We start from the raw sequence: 17,476 nt of genomic DNA, 5'->3' as shown, positions 1-17,476 counted from the left end.
GTTGAGGGAACTGCAACAGGCAATGGTACATTACTAAAGGAAATATTATCTGCTTTAACAAGTTTGTCATGACAATTAATACAAACAACAGCCGGAGGAATAGCTACCAAAAGTTTACAGCAGATACACTTAGCTTTGGTAGTTCCAGCACTAGACAGCGATTTTCCTGAAGTATCTTCTGACTCAGATGCAACGTGAGACATCTTGCAATATGTAAGAGAAAAAACAACATATAAAGCAAAAATTGATCAAATTCCTTAAATGACAGTTTCAGGAATGGGAAAAAATGCCAATAAACAAGCCTCTAGTAACCAGAAGCAAAGAAAAAATCAGACTGAAATAATGTGGAGACAAAAGCGACGCCACATCCGGAACGCCAACATTTTTGGCGCAAAAGGACGTCAAAAAATGACGCAACTTCCGGCGACACGTATGACGCCGGAAACAGAAAAGATTTTTTGCGCCAAAAAAAGTCCGCGCCAAGAATGACGCAATAAAATGAAGCATTTTCAGCCCCCGCGAGCCTAACAGCCCACAGGGAAAAAAAGTCAAATTTTTAAGGTAAGAAAAAATGATTGATTCAAACGCATTATCCCAAATATGAAACTGACTGTCTGAAAATAAGGAATGTTGAACATTCTGAGTCAAGGCAAATAAATGTTTGAATACATATATTTAGAACTTTATAAATAAAGTGCCCAACCATAGCTTAGAGTGTCACAGAAAATAAGATTTACTTACCCCAGGACACTCATCTACATGTTTGTAGAAAGCCAAACCAGTACTGAAACGAAAATCAGCAGAGGTAATGGTATATAAATAAGAGTATATCGTCAATCTGAAAAGGGAGGTAAGAGATGAATCTCTACGACCGATAACAGAGAACCTATGAAATAGACCCCGTAGAAGGAGATCACTGCATTCAAATAGGCAATACTCTCCTCACATCCCTCTGACATTCACTGCACGCTGAGAGGAAAACCGGGCTCCAACTTGCTGCGGAGCGCATATCAACGTAGAATCTAGCACAAACTTACTTCACCACCTCCATAGGAGGCAAAGTTTGTAAAACTGAATTGTGGGTGTGGTGAGGGGTGTATTTATAGGCATTTTGAGGTTTGGGAAACTTTGCCCCTCCTGGTAGGAATGTATATCCCATACGTCACTAGCTCATGGACTCTTGCTAATTACATGAAAGAAAGATTGTCAGTCATTTCTCTGAAAGGTCAGATTTCTGCTTTATCTATTCTGTTACATAAGCGTCTGGCGGATGTGCCAGATGTTCATTCCTTTTGTCAAGCTTTGGTCAGAATCAGGCCTGTGTTTAAACCTGTTACTCATCCTTGGAGCCTTAACCTTCTTCTTAAAGTTTTGCAGCAGGCTCTGTTTGAGCCTATGCAGTCCATAGATATCAAGATGTTATCTTGAAAGGTTTTGTTTCTAAATACTATCTCTTCTGCTCAGAGAGTTTCGGAACTCTCGGCTTTGCAGTTTTATTTGCCCTACCTTATCTTTCATGCGGATAAGGTGGTCCTTCGTACTAAATTGGGTTTTCTTCCTAATATGGTTTCAGTCAGAAATATTAAATCAGGAGATTGTTGTTCCTTCCCTCTGTCCTAAACCTTCTTCTCATAAGGAACGTCTGTTGCACAATTTGGATGTTGTGCATGCTCTTAAATTCTACCTTCAGGCGACTAAAGAATTACGCCAGTCTTCTGCTCTGTTTGTTTCTATGGAAAGCGTAAGGGTCAGAAGGCTACTGCTACTTCTCTTTCTTTCTGGTTGAGAAGTATGATTCGTTTTGCTCATGAGACTGCTGGTCAGCAGCCTTCTGAGAGAATTACGGCTTATTCCACTAGGGCTGTTTCATCTTCTTGAGCCTTCAAAAATAGAGATTCTGTGGAACAGATTTGCAAGGCGGAAACTTGGTCCTCTTTGCATACTTTTTCCAAATTTTATAAATTTGATACTTTTGCTTCTGCTGAGGCCTCTTTTGGAAGAAAGGTTCTTCAAGCGGTGGTGCCTTCTGTTTATGTCTGCCTGTGGTGTTTTCCCTCCCTGTTCATTCTGTGTCCTCTAGCTTGGGTATTGGTTCCCACTAGTAATTATATGACGTTGTGGACTCTCCATATCTTAGGAAAGAAAACAGAATTTATGCTTACCTGATAAATTTCTTTCTTTCCGGATATGGAGAGTCCACGACCCCACCCTTTATTAAGACAGTTAATTTTTACTAAACCTCAGGCACCTCTACACCTTTGTGTTATTCCATTTTTCCATTTCCCTTCGGTCGAATGACTGGGGCTTATGGGTAGGGGAGTGATACTTAACAGCCTTGTTGTGGTGCTCTTTGCCGTCTCCTGCTGGCCAGGAGAGATATTCCCACTAGCAATTGAATGACGTTGTGGACTCTCCATATCCGGAAAGAAAGAAATTTATCAGGTAAGCATAAATTCTGTTTTTTAACGCCCCATCATCCCTTTCTCTATTTTTCTTCATAGCATTGCTCGCCTCTTTACCCCTTCTTTTTCCCTTAGCCATTAAGGATTTTTTACATAAAAACGTGTTTTCATCTTCTAAAGCATGACAAATTAGCAAGCCAGGCTATATGATTATTTACATTCATCAAACATGTATCTTGAAATTCTTCCAATAAATAGTTTGCTGGGAGAAAATAACATTGTACCTGTTTATTCAAAATTTTTAACATTTATTATCAACAAAACTTTATCAAGCTCTTATATTTTAAAAATTATTTTAGTTACTAAATACAGTAGGCTGAAGTTCATGTAAATTCTCCATTTTACAAAATACTTTGATGTTTTTTAAGGTGACATTTTAAAATATAAGTAACTGGAAGTGGAGTTCTGAATTACAGCACTTGGTAGAGAAGATAACAGTTTAGCTATTTAGTAAATCTGATAGTTTATGCATTTTGTGGTCTTACAGTGGAAGTCTTCTGACTTTGGTTTGTGAAGTTGAGATTTTCCAAATTTGATTTTGCCTTCATCACTTCCATTTCCAGATTAATAATCCTGAATAGAGAAATGTGTAAAATTTGGGTTTAGCATCCTTTTAAGTAAAAAGACTGAAAAGAAAAAAACGTTACCACCCTATTTTTTGCCCTTTTGACATATGTTATTGTTTCTTTACTGTATCAGCAAAGTTTTTTATTTGCACTTTGAAATTTATATTTGACTAAAAGATAGTAAAGATGTAAATCTTTCTACTTTTATGCCTGTTACAAGGGAAAAAAAGAAAAACCTTGATCTTGAACATTTGTATAACCAGTGGTTAAAAGGACTGTATAAGTGCATCTCCTTGAACTTTTTATTTATCATTGTGATATGGATCATTCCTCTTAGTACAATGTTCGGATTGTATTGACTTTTACTTTGTTTAATTTTGTATAAAACCTACCATGCTGTAATATCAACTATCTAATAAAGCTCTTTATAAAAATAAATAAATATTCCTGAAAAGAAATAGTAGAAGCAGGGTTAAAATGTAAACATATTTGAACTCATCTTGGCCCTCATATTCAAAGGTTCTCCAGATTGGAGAGAATTGCAATTCAGACTTCACAGGGGCTGAACTCACTGAATATTCAAAATAAAAAAGGCAGAACTCTTAGCACTGCGAGGGCCCTGCCATTTCTATATATTACTGTACACTTGGGTCCTTTCAGTATTATAGCATTTAATATTTGTACTTTCTCATTTATATTTTAATACATTCAGATTTAGTTTTAGCAGTGATTTTACAAATTAGCATCATACTTTGTATATTTCTGTGTAGCTTTTACAAATTATATTGTGCATTGAATTTGCAGCAATGCAAACTTAAACTGACAGCTTCAGAAAGTGGGAGGGACAAGGGAATGGCCACTTACGACACAAATTCAATTTATCCTCCCCATACAAATTGCCCCTGAGTTCATTCTACCCATATTAAAATTTTTTATCCCGCAACAGTTGGGGGTTGGTGCGACTTTAGTGACATTAATCAAGATTGGGGGGGGGCGTGGTTGGGTTTTTTTTTTCTCCTCCTCATTCTGTCTTGAGTTAGGGGTTTGTTTTGTAATCTTTGTCTGATCAGGGTAACAATTCCAAAGGATACGTTACTTGATAGTTATTAATGAGTACAGCTAATAAATGTAAAGGATACCGCATAGAGGTATATAGGCTACAGACATGCTTGATGTGATAATAGATAAAATGGTATATGCTCTTTATTTTCTGGTTATAATCAAAACAGGTACATCCAGATAGTATTGGATAATGTCCATTATATGCTAATAGAGGTACATAAAATACTAGGACCTTGATGTATAGCTATTTTTGTGGAGCTGTGTCTTTGGATAAGATAACTGTAAATGTTTTTGTTTGTGTTTTACACTATTTTGTTTTTGTAATATTGGACATTTAAGAAAAATGATTGAAAATTAAAAAAAAAAAAAATTCTAACTGTGTTGGTTATGCAAAACTGGGGAATTGGTAATTAAGGGATTATCTATCTTTTTAAACAACAACAATTCTGGTGTTGACTGTCCCTTTAACTCACCACTTGTGATACACACTTAACTCACCATTTGTAATACACACTTAACTCGCCATTTGTAATACACACTTAACTCGCCACTTGTGATACACACTTAACTCGCCACTTGTGATACACACTTAACTCCCCACTTGTGATACACACTTAACTCCCCACTTGTAATACACACTTAACTCACCACTTGTAATACACACTTCACTCACCACTTGTAATACACACTTAACTCACCACTTGCGATGCACACTTAAATTACCACTTGTGATACACACTTAACTCACCACATGTTTAACTCACCACATGTGATACACACTTAAATTACCACTTGTGATACACACTTAAATTACCACTTGTGATACACACTTAACTCACCACTTGTGATACACACTTAAATTACCACTTGTGATACACACTTAAATTACCACTTATGATACACACTTAACTCACCACTTGTGATACACACTTAACTTACCACTTGTAATACACACTTAACTCGCCACTTGTTATAAATACTTAACTTACTACTTGTAATACACACTTAACTCACCACTTGTTATAAATACTTAACTTACCACTTGTAATACCGACTTAACTCACCACTTGTAATACACACTTAACTCACCACTTGTAGTACACACTTAACTCACCACTTGTAGTACACACTTAACTTACCACTTGTTATACACACTTAACTCACCACTTGTTATACACACTTAACTCCTAACTTGTTATAAATACTTAACTTACCACTTGTTATACACACTTAACTCACCACTATACACACTCAACTCACCACTTGTTATACAAATACAATGAGTGCACTAATAGTGCTTACTGTGCTATTTATTAAAACTATGGGGCAAGCTAAAAAGTTTTAACTGCATTAAGATGCTTTGGTTAAAATAGTTAAACATCCACTTGAAATACCAGACCAAAGTTGTACAAATGATAATGTACCCTGTGCTATCAATTGCACTGCACTTTTAATCTAGCCCATAGAATATATGAGTAATTAAGCATTGCAAAATAAAAAAAAAATTGGAATAACTTTATTGGTAGTAATAAGATCCATTCCATTCATGACAAACCAGACAAAAGAGAGATACAAATACTTTGTTGTTTCCACAAGGCTAGAGTCCATACATAGTATGATAATTACAATCCGATTAAATAAATGTAGACCCGTGTGGTTGCCATGTAGAGGCCAAGATCCCCTCTTTTGAAAAACGAGACATAAACATAGAGAATAACGAGAAAAGACGATACCCACATGGTAAACCGGATACATTAAAGAAAAACATAAAAATTATGTTAAAAAAAATAAATCACTTGGTTGTTTTTTTCCCCAAAATCAGCACTTAGAAATTCTTGGTCTAGCCCCTGCCCACAGCTAAAGAAGGAAGCAGACAAGGCAAAACTTAGCAAGACATTATACACTAGATTTTTCTATGCATAAATGTTTTCTAGATTGTCTATTTATATAGCCCATCTGTTTGTTTGTTTTGTAACATTGTATAGTTTTGCTAATTTTTAATAAGATTGTGCTGGTTTTCAAACTCCTAACCAAGCCCCAAAGTGTCAGATGTATACATGTGTTTACAGACCACTGCTGGCTCTTGTTTGTCAAATCTGTCTTTTCATATGCAGGGAATGGGGGGGGGGGAGTATCTGCACCCAGCCCCTTTCACTGGGTGTTTCAGCTAATCTAATCAACAATACTAAACTTAGAGCTTCTAAGTAAGTTTTTAAAAGGTTTTATACTGGATTTTTAGATCAGTATTTGTGCATATTCTTCTTTATAGTTGTTTCTATGTCATGCAGTTATATGAAAATTGGTGTATACTGTCCCTTTAAGTTTTTGGTCACATAATTTTTTTGCAGCAGAAGTCCTATATTGATCATAGGCAATAAACTGACTGGAGCTATTTTATGGTATCGCCAAGCAACGCTTGAAAATAACTATGAGGCCTACTTATCCAGCCGTCAACTGTGCTGCATTCGCTGGCACCAATACGCTCGCCTGACATCGCCTAACTTCGCTGCCGCGGACCTGAATACGCTCTCCATATTTAACAAAAAAGCTGTCAAAAAGCTGCGCACCAAGTACGGGGCGATGAGCAGCGGACTGCTGTTAACTAATAGTCATCGATCTCGCTGCTCTTCGGCTTTTTCCCAGCTTTATTTGTATACTGTCACTAAACACCCACTATATTAAACTGTTTAACCCCTATCCTGCCACTCCCGGATCCCGCCACAACTAAATAAAGTTATTAACCCCTATCCCGCCACTCCCGGAGCCCACCGCCACTCTAATAAACTTATTAACCCCTACTACTCCGCTCCCGGAGCCCACCGCCACCTACATTATACCCTAATCTGCCACCCCCTACACCGCCGCCACCTACATAAAGTTATTAACCCCTATCCTGCCGCTCCCGGAGCCTAGAGCAACTAAATAAATGTATTAACCTCTAAACCGCTAGCCCCCTGCATCGCCATAAACTAAATTAACCTATTAACCCCTAAACCTAACAACCCGCTAACTTTATATTAAATATTAACTTTCCCTATCCTATAATAAATTTAAACTTACCTTAATTAACCTACCCTAAGTATTATAATAAAATTACATTAAACTATATTAAATTAATGATTAATCCAACCTAACTTTTAAACTAAAATTACATTAAACTATATTAAAATAAAAATTAATCTAACCTAACTTTTATACTAAAATTACATAAAACTACAAATTAAATATATTATATATTTAAACACCTAACCCTACTCAAATAATTTAAATCTACACTAAAAAATTACAAAGTTACAAAAAACTAAGTTACAAAAATAACAAACACTAAGTTACACAAAAAAATAAACACTACTTCCGGTGGGCGGGCTCAACGGACAGCAGCAGCTCTAGAGAGCTCCGTGTATTTGGACTCCCAGAACTGTTTAAAAGTCTGTAAAACGCCTGAAAAAGCTACACTCCTTGGCAGAGTATTGCTAACACTACTGCCGGAACCTAAATTAGCAAGGAGAACAAAAGACCTACTCCCCCGCCGTCAAGTATCCTTGATACACCAACAGGCAAGTGATCGCGGCTGCGATCGAGGGGTTTGGAACCCTGTGGAGGAATTGCTGAGCAGGCGGCGAGTATCAGGAACCAGCTGGTCACAGACACTTCGGCTACATCTCGCCCGGACTGACCTGGTGTAAGCAGAGAGTTTGGCTGCTTTCCAAACACGCAACGAGGTGCCGATCGCCATTTTGGATAACGGCTGGGTAGTGGAGCGGTAAGGCCGGATCCTCACAGATCCTCAGTGTTCTGCCTCATAATAACAGTTGGCATGCTCATGTGGGGAGAGTGAAGTTAGAGTCGCAGCTTTCAGAGTGGTGGGAAGTGTTGGCAGACCACATTACATATAAGAGATCACTTTTTGAGCCAGGATCTGCCACTTATCAAGAACTGTGACTACTTGTATAAACTTTGGGTAGACTCTCACTTACGCCTCAATAGGCCAGGATAAGACCCCCACACCGCGCTGACATTATACACTGAGAACTGGATGGGACTTAAGCATATATAGATGGCTCACCGCTCCCAGTGGGGCCATTTGAGAGACTTTAAGATTCCCCCAACAAGTAAAGTCAAGAAGGAGCGATATCTTTTCACATCAGGGAAGCAAAATAAAGTTTAAACTACTGTCACACGGGGCATTTTATTGTATAAGTCAGGGAGGGGCAGAGGGTCGAAATCAAGCAAGTACGTTTTTTTTTTCATAGAGGTGCTCCTTTGATGGGGCCTGCACAAATGGCAATGGAGTAGAACACCCCCCGATCCCCCTCCCTAAGTCCCCCCCCCCCCCGAAACATCATCTTCAGTCAAATGGTTGTGGTGTCTTAATTAGAATTGATAGAGTGGAAGAAACTGTTTTCATGTTGTAAAGTGGATGGTATTCCTGGGTACTTGTTATCGTACTCTGTGCAGATTGCGGCCTATCTGGATACTGCAGTAGTCTCTGCGGGGTAGTCACATGATATCCATGCTGAATTCTATACTGCTACGTGCCTTACATCTGCAATAGGTGTGAGATCGCTCATATTTCTGCATGCAAAAATATTATACACCATATAGCAAAAAAACTGACAAGATGGCCAGCAAGCAGCATCAGCAAGAAAGGAGACTCAAGAGCCAAGTTGAAGTTCACTCCCCACCTACAACATCCTCTGAAGCGGTAGATCCACTACAACAAGATACACACCCTATTGTATCTCAGCTCTCAGCCCTTTTTCTTCCGAAAATAGAGCAGCTACAAACAGGGTTGGATACCTTATCAGCAGACCTAAAAATATTCTCCTCAAGGCTCAACACAGTTGAACAAAAGGTGGCAGACACAGAGAGTCAGCAGAGAGAGGTGACATTAAACGTCACCCAACTACAGCAGCAAAATAAAGCTCTTAGAGAAAAACTGGATGACCTAGGGAATAGGTCCAGACGAAATAACGTTCGTGTGGTGGGTCTCCCTGAATCAGTTCCTGGCTCCACTCTTATTGAATTTGCAGAACAAGTACTCCCAAGGTTGCTAGGACTAGCACACGCCAACATACCCTGCGTGGCTGAAAGGGCACATAGGGTGGGATTGATCCAACATAAGGAAAATCAAAAGTCTCTCCCCAGACAAATTATGATTAAATATCTAAATTTCAAGGATAAGTCTCTAATCCTTAAAGCCTATAGGCAAACCCCTGAATTGGTCTACGAGGGCTGCAAGCTACATCTCTTCCAGGACTATTCAGCCAAGGTAGCTAAAAAGAGGAGGGAGTTCTCACCCTATTGCAAAGAGCTCCTAGACAAAGGAGAGTCAATTGCCCTACTATACCCGGCTAGACTTAAGGTTCAGACTGCACAAGGACCAAAATTTTTTGAGGACACCAGCCAGCTAAAGATCTACCTGAGGTCTCTTGATTCCAGTAAAAATAACCCGATAGAAGCGGAAAGGAGCGAGGAAGAGGAGGGCTGACATGACTCTCTACTGGATCCTGATTTAGTGACCTGAGGGTCCTCTACAATGGCGGACAACGGTATTCAAGGACTGAAGACTTTATTGCCTATTGGCAGAGTTATCATGCCATTTATGGCATATGTTACATATCCTTTTTGAAAACGGGGGGGGGGGGGTTAATTGATTATTTAAGTAATTAATTGTTTTACTGTTTCACTGTTCATCTGTTCATATCATTATATTTGCTGTGTTTTACTGATTTTGACCTCTCTCTGAAGCCTAATAGTATTGTTATTACTTATCTCTGTTCCTCCCTGCTTTTAGCTCAACATTATAGCCTCTTCTGCTGGGAAACTGGAGGTGAGACATCAGATAGCAGGATCTTTCTAGGCAGTGCCACGGGGTGTCAGACTGTGAGTATTTATTCTGTAGCCGCACAAAGCACACACTCTCCACTAATTGGGTCTTAAGAGCCGTATCACATTATGTCCTGGAATGTGGGGGGATAACATCTCCCATAAAGTGGAAAGCCATCTTAAAATTTCTCAAAGCCAAGAGAGTTGACATTGCCATATTAGAGGAAACACACTTAAAACCCAGTGAGCATGAAAAATTTAAACAACAATGGGTGGGGGAGGTTATATTGTGGTTAACTCTAACTCCTCCTATGTGATCTCCTTCCTATTTAAGGACTACCTGTTGCATTCATTTACTGCCTGATTATTGAAGTCATACCTACTCTGATGTAGCTATTCCTATTTCAGGTCTCCTATCACTTGTATTCTGTGCTAAGTATCGTTCCAAAGATTACTTTTGATACCTTTTTGAATATCATATGTTTTTGTTGCAACTTTGTTATTACCGAGTCTGGATCACTGAACGGCCGGAACTACTTTTTTACCGCTACCCGGAAGTAAGCCGCATTCACACACGCTGCCTGTCCCAGTCACGTATCTCCCAATGCGGTAACGGAACACTCACGGTCCCGAAGGTGGTAACGTACACGAACCAAACTAAAGCCTTTAAGCTTCTTACCTGCATGTTGTTGTCACCATTCTGAATTTTTGGGCAAATCCTATTATATGCAATATCCATTACAAACAAACAATGTATGTTTGCGGAGTGTCTGAACTTGTAAATATTTTAGGATGTGTGTGATTGTGTGAAGTAAAGGAGTTCTATTTTTGTTACTATCGTTACTGATTCAGACCATGTCAGTATATCTACTCCTTCTGTGGCTTCCTTTCGATATATATATTGAACATATGAATTGTATCTCATCATTATATCCTTATTTTTATTAACACATAAGTTTGTAGTTAATACTAAAATTCATCATATATTAAATGTCTCATATTGTTTAATCAGGCTACATAGAAGTTGTTTTCTGATTAATACAAAAAAGAGCAACAAGCTCTAATTTTAGGGCTAACCTTCATAACTATTGCCATAAATACTTGTTTCCTGATTTACAAAGCTCACAATACCACATAATAATCAGGCCCAAAACACAATCAAAATCTTTTTTGATTGGAACATTTACTATTATGGATCCTAATGAAATAAAGAAGGAGTTTAATAATGTCTATCTCAAACTTGATTATTTGGCAAGAGCAGTAACTGAAGTGCAAACTGAAAATGCTGCACTTAAAACTATAGTTAAAGATTATGTTTCACAAAAACCTCATGATCCACCTGAACCTCATATTAATTATCCACAACCCTTCTCAGGGAAACGTTCTGACTTCAGGGAATTTAAGAATGCCTGTAACTTATTATTCTCCCTTAGACCTAAGACTTATCACACTGAGCGGATTAAAGTATGTACCACAATATCTTTTTTACAAGGTGAACCTAGGACTTGGGCTAATAGGTTTTTCGAAAACAATAACCCTATCTTAGATTCATTACAGGATTTTTTTTCTGCTTTGACTAGTCTATATCAAGACTCAAATACTCAAATAAATGCTGAAACGAGATTAAGGTCTTTAAAACAGGGTAAGAGAAATGTGGAAGATTATACCACTGAGTTTCAGATGTGGGCAGAGGACTCTCAGTGGAATGAAATCAGTTTAAAGAATCAATATCGTCTGGGGTTGTCTGAATCACTCAAAGATGAACTTTCACGTCTGGAGATCCCTGATACTCTTGAGGGGCTTATCAAATTAAGCATCTCTTTGGATCGACGTTTGAGAGAAAGGAGAGCAGAGAGGGCCTCTTATGATAACCCATCCAGGAAACCTTACCAAGTCACTACAAGTTATGACAGAGCTCATGGCAGTGCTACCCCCATGGAGATTGGAGTTATTAGAGGACCTCTGCCACCAGAGGAAAAAATTAGAAGGAGGTTGGAAAACCTCTGTTTATACTGTGCACACAAAGAACATTCAGTATCCACTTGTCCTATGTTAAAAAAACAAAAGAATGGTAAGACAATAACCAGTGACTTTATTTACAGCATTACAAATGATACCCATATGACTTTGTCCATTTCTTTACAGTGGGACCAGAAAAATATCCAAACCAAGGCATTAATTGATTCAGGAGCATCTGGCAATTACATTGATTCCACCTATGTATATAAAAATAAAATACCAGTTATATGCAAACAAAACCCTGTCTCCATTAAGTTAATAGATGGTTCATTCATAGAACAAGGACCTATCACACATCATACTGTTCCCCTTCTTGTAACATCATTCCAAGGACACACTGAATACTTATCCTTTGATCTCATATCAATACATCAGCATACTCTCATCTTAGGGTATCCTTGGTTGAAGAAACACAACCCAAACATAAATTGGGTTTCAAGTAAGGTGACATTAGATTCTGCCTTTTGTTTAAAGACTTGTTACCCACATCAAACCATAGCGTCACTTGATAATGGTTTACCCTCGTGTTATCAGGATTTGGCAGAAGTATTCAATTTAAAAGAGGCAGAAAACCTTCCACCCCATAGGGATTTTGACTGCCCTATCGATATAATACCTGGTTCTAAAATCCCTCATGGTAAGATTTATCCTCTCTCTCAAGAGGAACTTCAATATATTAGAAATTACCTAGATGAAAATTTACGTAAGGGATTCATTTCACACTCCACATCCCCTGCAGCTGCAGGAATGTTTCTAGTAAGAAACAAGGATGGTACCATAAGACCTATTATTGATTATAGGGCATTAAATAACATCACAATAAAAAACAGATACCCTTTACCTTTAATACCAGAACTTTTGGAGCGTCTAACTGGTGCCACTATTTACACCAAACTAGATTTAAAGGGGGCTTATAATTTGATTAGAATCAAAGAGGGTCACGAATGGAAGACGGCATTCCGGACTAGATATGGCCTTTTTCAGTATAATGTAATGCCTTTCGGTCTGAGTAATGCCCCAGCAACTTTTCAGTTTTTTATAAACGAGATATTCCGAGACCTTATTGACGTCTGTGTCATAATATACCTTGATGACATCCTAATTTATTCTAGAACACCACAAGAACATGAAAAACATGTACGCTGGGTGTTAACTCGTTTAAAAGAACACAAATTATATGCTAAATTGGAAAAGTGTTCTTTTCATGTTACAGAAATAAAATTCTTGGGTTACATCATCAGTCCAAACCAAATACAAATGGATCCGGAGAAGGTATCAGCAATTTGAAATTGGCCTACTCCCACTTCAACAAAATCTGTACAACGTTTCATTGGTTTTGCGAACTTTTATAGAAAGTTTATTAAAAATTTCTCTTCAATCGTTAAACCATTAACAGCACTTACTAGTGAAAAACAAAGATTTAAATGGACAGAATCCGCAAGTCAAGCTTTCAACAAGTTGAAAGAATATTTTACCACAGCACCCATCTTAGCTATGCCAGACTTTGATTTGGAATTTATTCTTGAAGTAGATGCATCTGACTCAGGTATCGGTGCAGTATTGTCACAACAGGATAAAAACATGACTGAGATTCATCCTATCGCTTTTTATTCGAAGATGTTGACTAGCGCTGAGAAAAACTATAGCATAGGAGATAAAGAACTTCTAGCTATAAAACGTGCCCTTGAACACTGGAGACATTTATTAGAAGGTTCCAAACTGCCTTTTAAGATTTTTACTGACCATAAAAATCTTGAATTCCTAAAGACAAGTAAGACTTTGTCTGCACGCCAAGCAAGATGGTCAATATTTTTTGATCGTTTTAATTTTCTTCTAACATACAGACCGGGACACTTGAATACCAAGGCCGATGCTCTCTCTAGACAACATGATCAAGACACTCAAGATCAAATCAACCAAATCATTCCAAAAGAAAAGATTATAGGTTTACTTACACCTTTGGAAGAAGATATATTAAAAGAATTAAAGCATGAACCACCACATGGAATAGACTGTCAGAAAGATTCCAATACTGGTCTTTTTTACCATAAATCTAAACTTTACATTCCCCAACAGATGAGATCTTCCATCCTCAAACAAACCCATGATGGGACTCTTGCGGGTCATCCAGGTATTTCCAAAACTATTGACCTAACTAGGAGAAATTATTGGTGGCCCCTCATGGATGCTTATATAACAAATTATGTAAAACATTGTGATACCTGTGCCAGAAATAAGTTAGTTCACAAAAGACCATCAGGTGTTTTGTCTCCTCTGCCTATTCCTGACAAACCTTGGAGTACCATATCAATGGACTTTATTGTTGAATTACCTGAATCCCATCAATACAATACTATCTTAGTTGTCATTGACCATTTAACAAGACTGGCTCATTACATTCCATTAAAAGGTCTGCCTACAGCTTTCACAACAGCTCATGTTTTCTTAGACAATATAGTTCGCTTACATGGATTGCCTAAAGTTATTATAACTGACCGTGGTACTCAGTTTACCTCTAATTTCTGGAGATCTTTATGCAAGCTAATCCAGATTGATTCAAGATACTCGACTGCATTTCACCCTCAGACAAATGGTCTCACGGAACGACTTAATCAAACCCTTGAGCAATATCTTCGCTGTTACATATCTCATCTTCAGGATGATTGGTCATCTTATCTACCTTTGGCAGAGTTCTGTTATAATAATACCACTTCTTCATCAACTAAATTATCCCCATTCTTTGTTACTTACGGATATCATCCTACCACCATCTCTTTGAGTTCTCAACAAGTAAACTCACCCTCTGCATTGGATTTTGCGAATAATTTACATGAAAGGCTGGATATCCTGAAAAAACATCTTTCAGAAGCCAAAGAATATCAGAAGAGGTTGTATGATACCCATCATACAGCAGGTCCCACCTATCAAATTGGAGATTTAGTTCTGCTATCAACAAAGAATATTAAACTTTCCGTTCCTAGCAAAAAGCTAGCTAATCAATATTTGGGTCCTTTTAAGGTGTCTAAAATAATCAACCCAAATGCTTTGAGATTGGAGCTTCCTCAGGATTTTAAGATTCACCCCTCTTTCCACGTCTCTTTGCTGAAGCCATATCTTCCTTCACCTCAGTCCCTCTCCTTGTCTAGACCACCTCCGATAGTCATTGATGATCGAGAAGAGTATGAGGTTGAAGCTGTGTTGGATTCTAGGATCCATAGACGGAGGTTGGAGTACCTTGTGAAATGGAAGGGTTATGGTTCAGAGGATAACTCTTGGCAACTTCATTCTGATCTTCGCACTCCCCGTCTTCTGTGGAATTTTCATCGCCGCTATCCTGAGAAACCTAGTTTGGAATCCCCTGGGGTGCTTCCTTGAAGGGGGGGAGATGTGGTATACCTTTAACTCTAACTCCTCCTATGTGATCTCCTTCCTATTTATGGACTACCTCTTGCATTCATTTACTGCCTGATTATTGAAGTCATACCTACTCTGATGTAGCTATTCCTATTTCAGGTCTCCTATCACTTGTATTCTGTGCTAAGTATCGTTCCAAAGATTACTTTTGATACCTTTTTGAATATCATATGTTTTTGTTGCAACTTTGTTATTACCGAGTCTGGATCACTGAACGGCCGGAACTACTTTTTTACCGCTACCCGGAAGTAAGCCGCATTCACACACGCTGCCTGTCCCAGTCACGTATCTCCCAATGCGGTAACGGAACACTCACGGTCCCGAAGGTGGTAACGTACACGAACCAAACTAAAGCCTTTAAGCTTCTTACCTGCATGTTGTTGTCACCATTCTGAATTTTTGGGCAAATCCTATCATATGCAATATCCATTACAAACAAACAATGTATGTTTGCGGAGTGTCTGAACTTGTAAATATTTTAGGATGTGTGTGATTGCGTGAAGTAAAGGAGTTCTATTTTTGTTACTATCGTTACTGATTCAGACCATGTCAGTATATCTACTCCTTCTGTGGCTTCCTTTCGATATATATATTGAACATATGAATTGTATCTCATCATTATATCCTTATTTTTATTAACACATAAGTTTGTAGTTAATACTAAAATTCATCATATATTAAATGTCTCATATTGTTTAATCAGGCTACATAGAAGTTGTTTTCTGATTAATACAAAAAAGAGCAACAAGCTCTAATTTTAGGGCTAACCTTCATAACTATTGCCATAAATACTTGTTTCCTGATTTACAAAGCTCACAATACCACATATATACACCAGGGGAGTAGCCTTCCTGTTTCGGAAGAATCTTAATTACAAGATCACTCAAACAATACTGGATCCACTAGGGAGATTTGTCCTCCTTAAAATTGTATTGGAAGGTCTGCCCTTAATCTTGGGAGGAGTCTATGGGCCCCACACACACAAAAAATAATTCTGGAGCGCAATGAGGGTACACATACTGAAAGGGGCAGATGCCCCTATATTACTGGGAGGAGATTACAATATAACACCACAAACACCGGCAGATAGGTTCAGGAACCCAAGTCTCCCTGTGTCAGGCCCTAGCAGACAATATAACACCAAACGGGACACCCTAACATTAAACAAGTTTAAAAGAGCACTCCAGCTCACAGACATTTGGAGGGAGAGAAAACCGGATGCAAAAAGCTACACATGCATTACACCCACGAAGGACACGTTATCATGTATAGACTTTTTCTTGACATCTCCCATTTTGAATGCGAGAATTATAGAAGCCGAGTAGACAATCCGACCATCTCGGATCATGCCCCAATTTCACTTAAACTCAAACTTGGACTAGCCAGGACTGGTAGAGAGGGGTGGTCATTTCCCAGATATTTGGTACATGATGCTAACCTCAGGAACTATTTGGTAGGTGAATGGCTAGCGTATGATAACCTAAATAGTGGGCATAGGGAGAACACGTCCCTCTTCTGGGAGGCGGGCAAGGCAGTCCTAAGGGGGATAGTGACCTCCTATGTAATAGCTGCCAGAAAACAGAAAAAACTTAGAGAGGAACTACTACTGAAGCAATTACTTAATGCAAGAAATCGCTACCTGCGCAATCCCATAGAAGCAAATAGACTCAAATATAAAGACACTAAATCACTAAGGGACACATTTCTATTACAGAGGGCAGCTAAAGACATGACAAGGGCACACGCTAGGTTCTACAGGCACGGAAATAGGACGGGTAGATTACTCGCCAGACTGACAAAACTGACCAGACGGCCCACTCACATAGCAGCCATTAAAGATCAGGGTTCGATTCTCTCAGACACGTCTGATATTCAACAAGCCTTTACACAGTATTACTTGGCCTTATATAAGACCCAGGGAGTAGACATTTCTCATAGGGACTCATTTTGGGAGGCAATTACGCTTCTACAAATAACAGAGTGTCAGAAGTACTCCCTGAACGCACGAATATCAGTAGAGGATGTTGAGAAAGTCATATGGAAACTACCATTAGAAAAGGCCCCGGGACCTGACGGGCTCCTGGGGGAGTTTTACAAAATACTTCGGCCCGAGGTAGCAGGGGT

The 17,476-nt window shown here is 38.6% G+C and overlaps 1 protein-coding gene across 1 annotated transcript in view; it reads right to left on the bottom strand.

Moving 5' to 3' along the window:
- The window catches only part of LOC128664483 (rho-associated protein kinase 1-like), a 156,247-nt gene that overhangs the window by 123,733 nt on the left and 15,038 nt on the right, over nt 1-17,476 (bottom strand). The window contains exon 3 of the mRNA XM_053719307.1: nt 2,948-3,035. Coding sequence (XP_053575282.1) covers nt 2,948-3,035 — 88 coding nt within the window. The remainder of the gene's footprint in view (nt 1-2,947; nt 3,036-17,476) is intronic.

This window comes from Bombina bombina, chromosome 6 (assembly GCF_027579735.1).
Source record: "Bombina bombina isolate aBomBom1 chromosome 6, aBomBom1.pri, whole genome shotgun sequence".
Lineage (NCBI taxonomy): Eukaryota > Metazoa > Chordata > Amphibia > Anura > Bombinatoridae > Bombina > Bombina bombina.
This window is presented reverse-complemented; position numbering and strand designations above follow the sequence as displayed.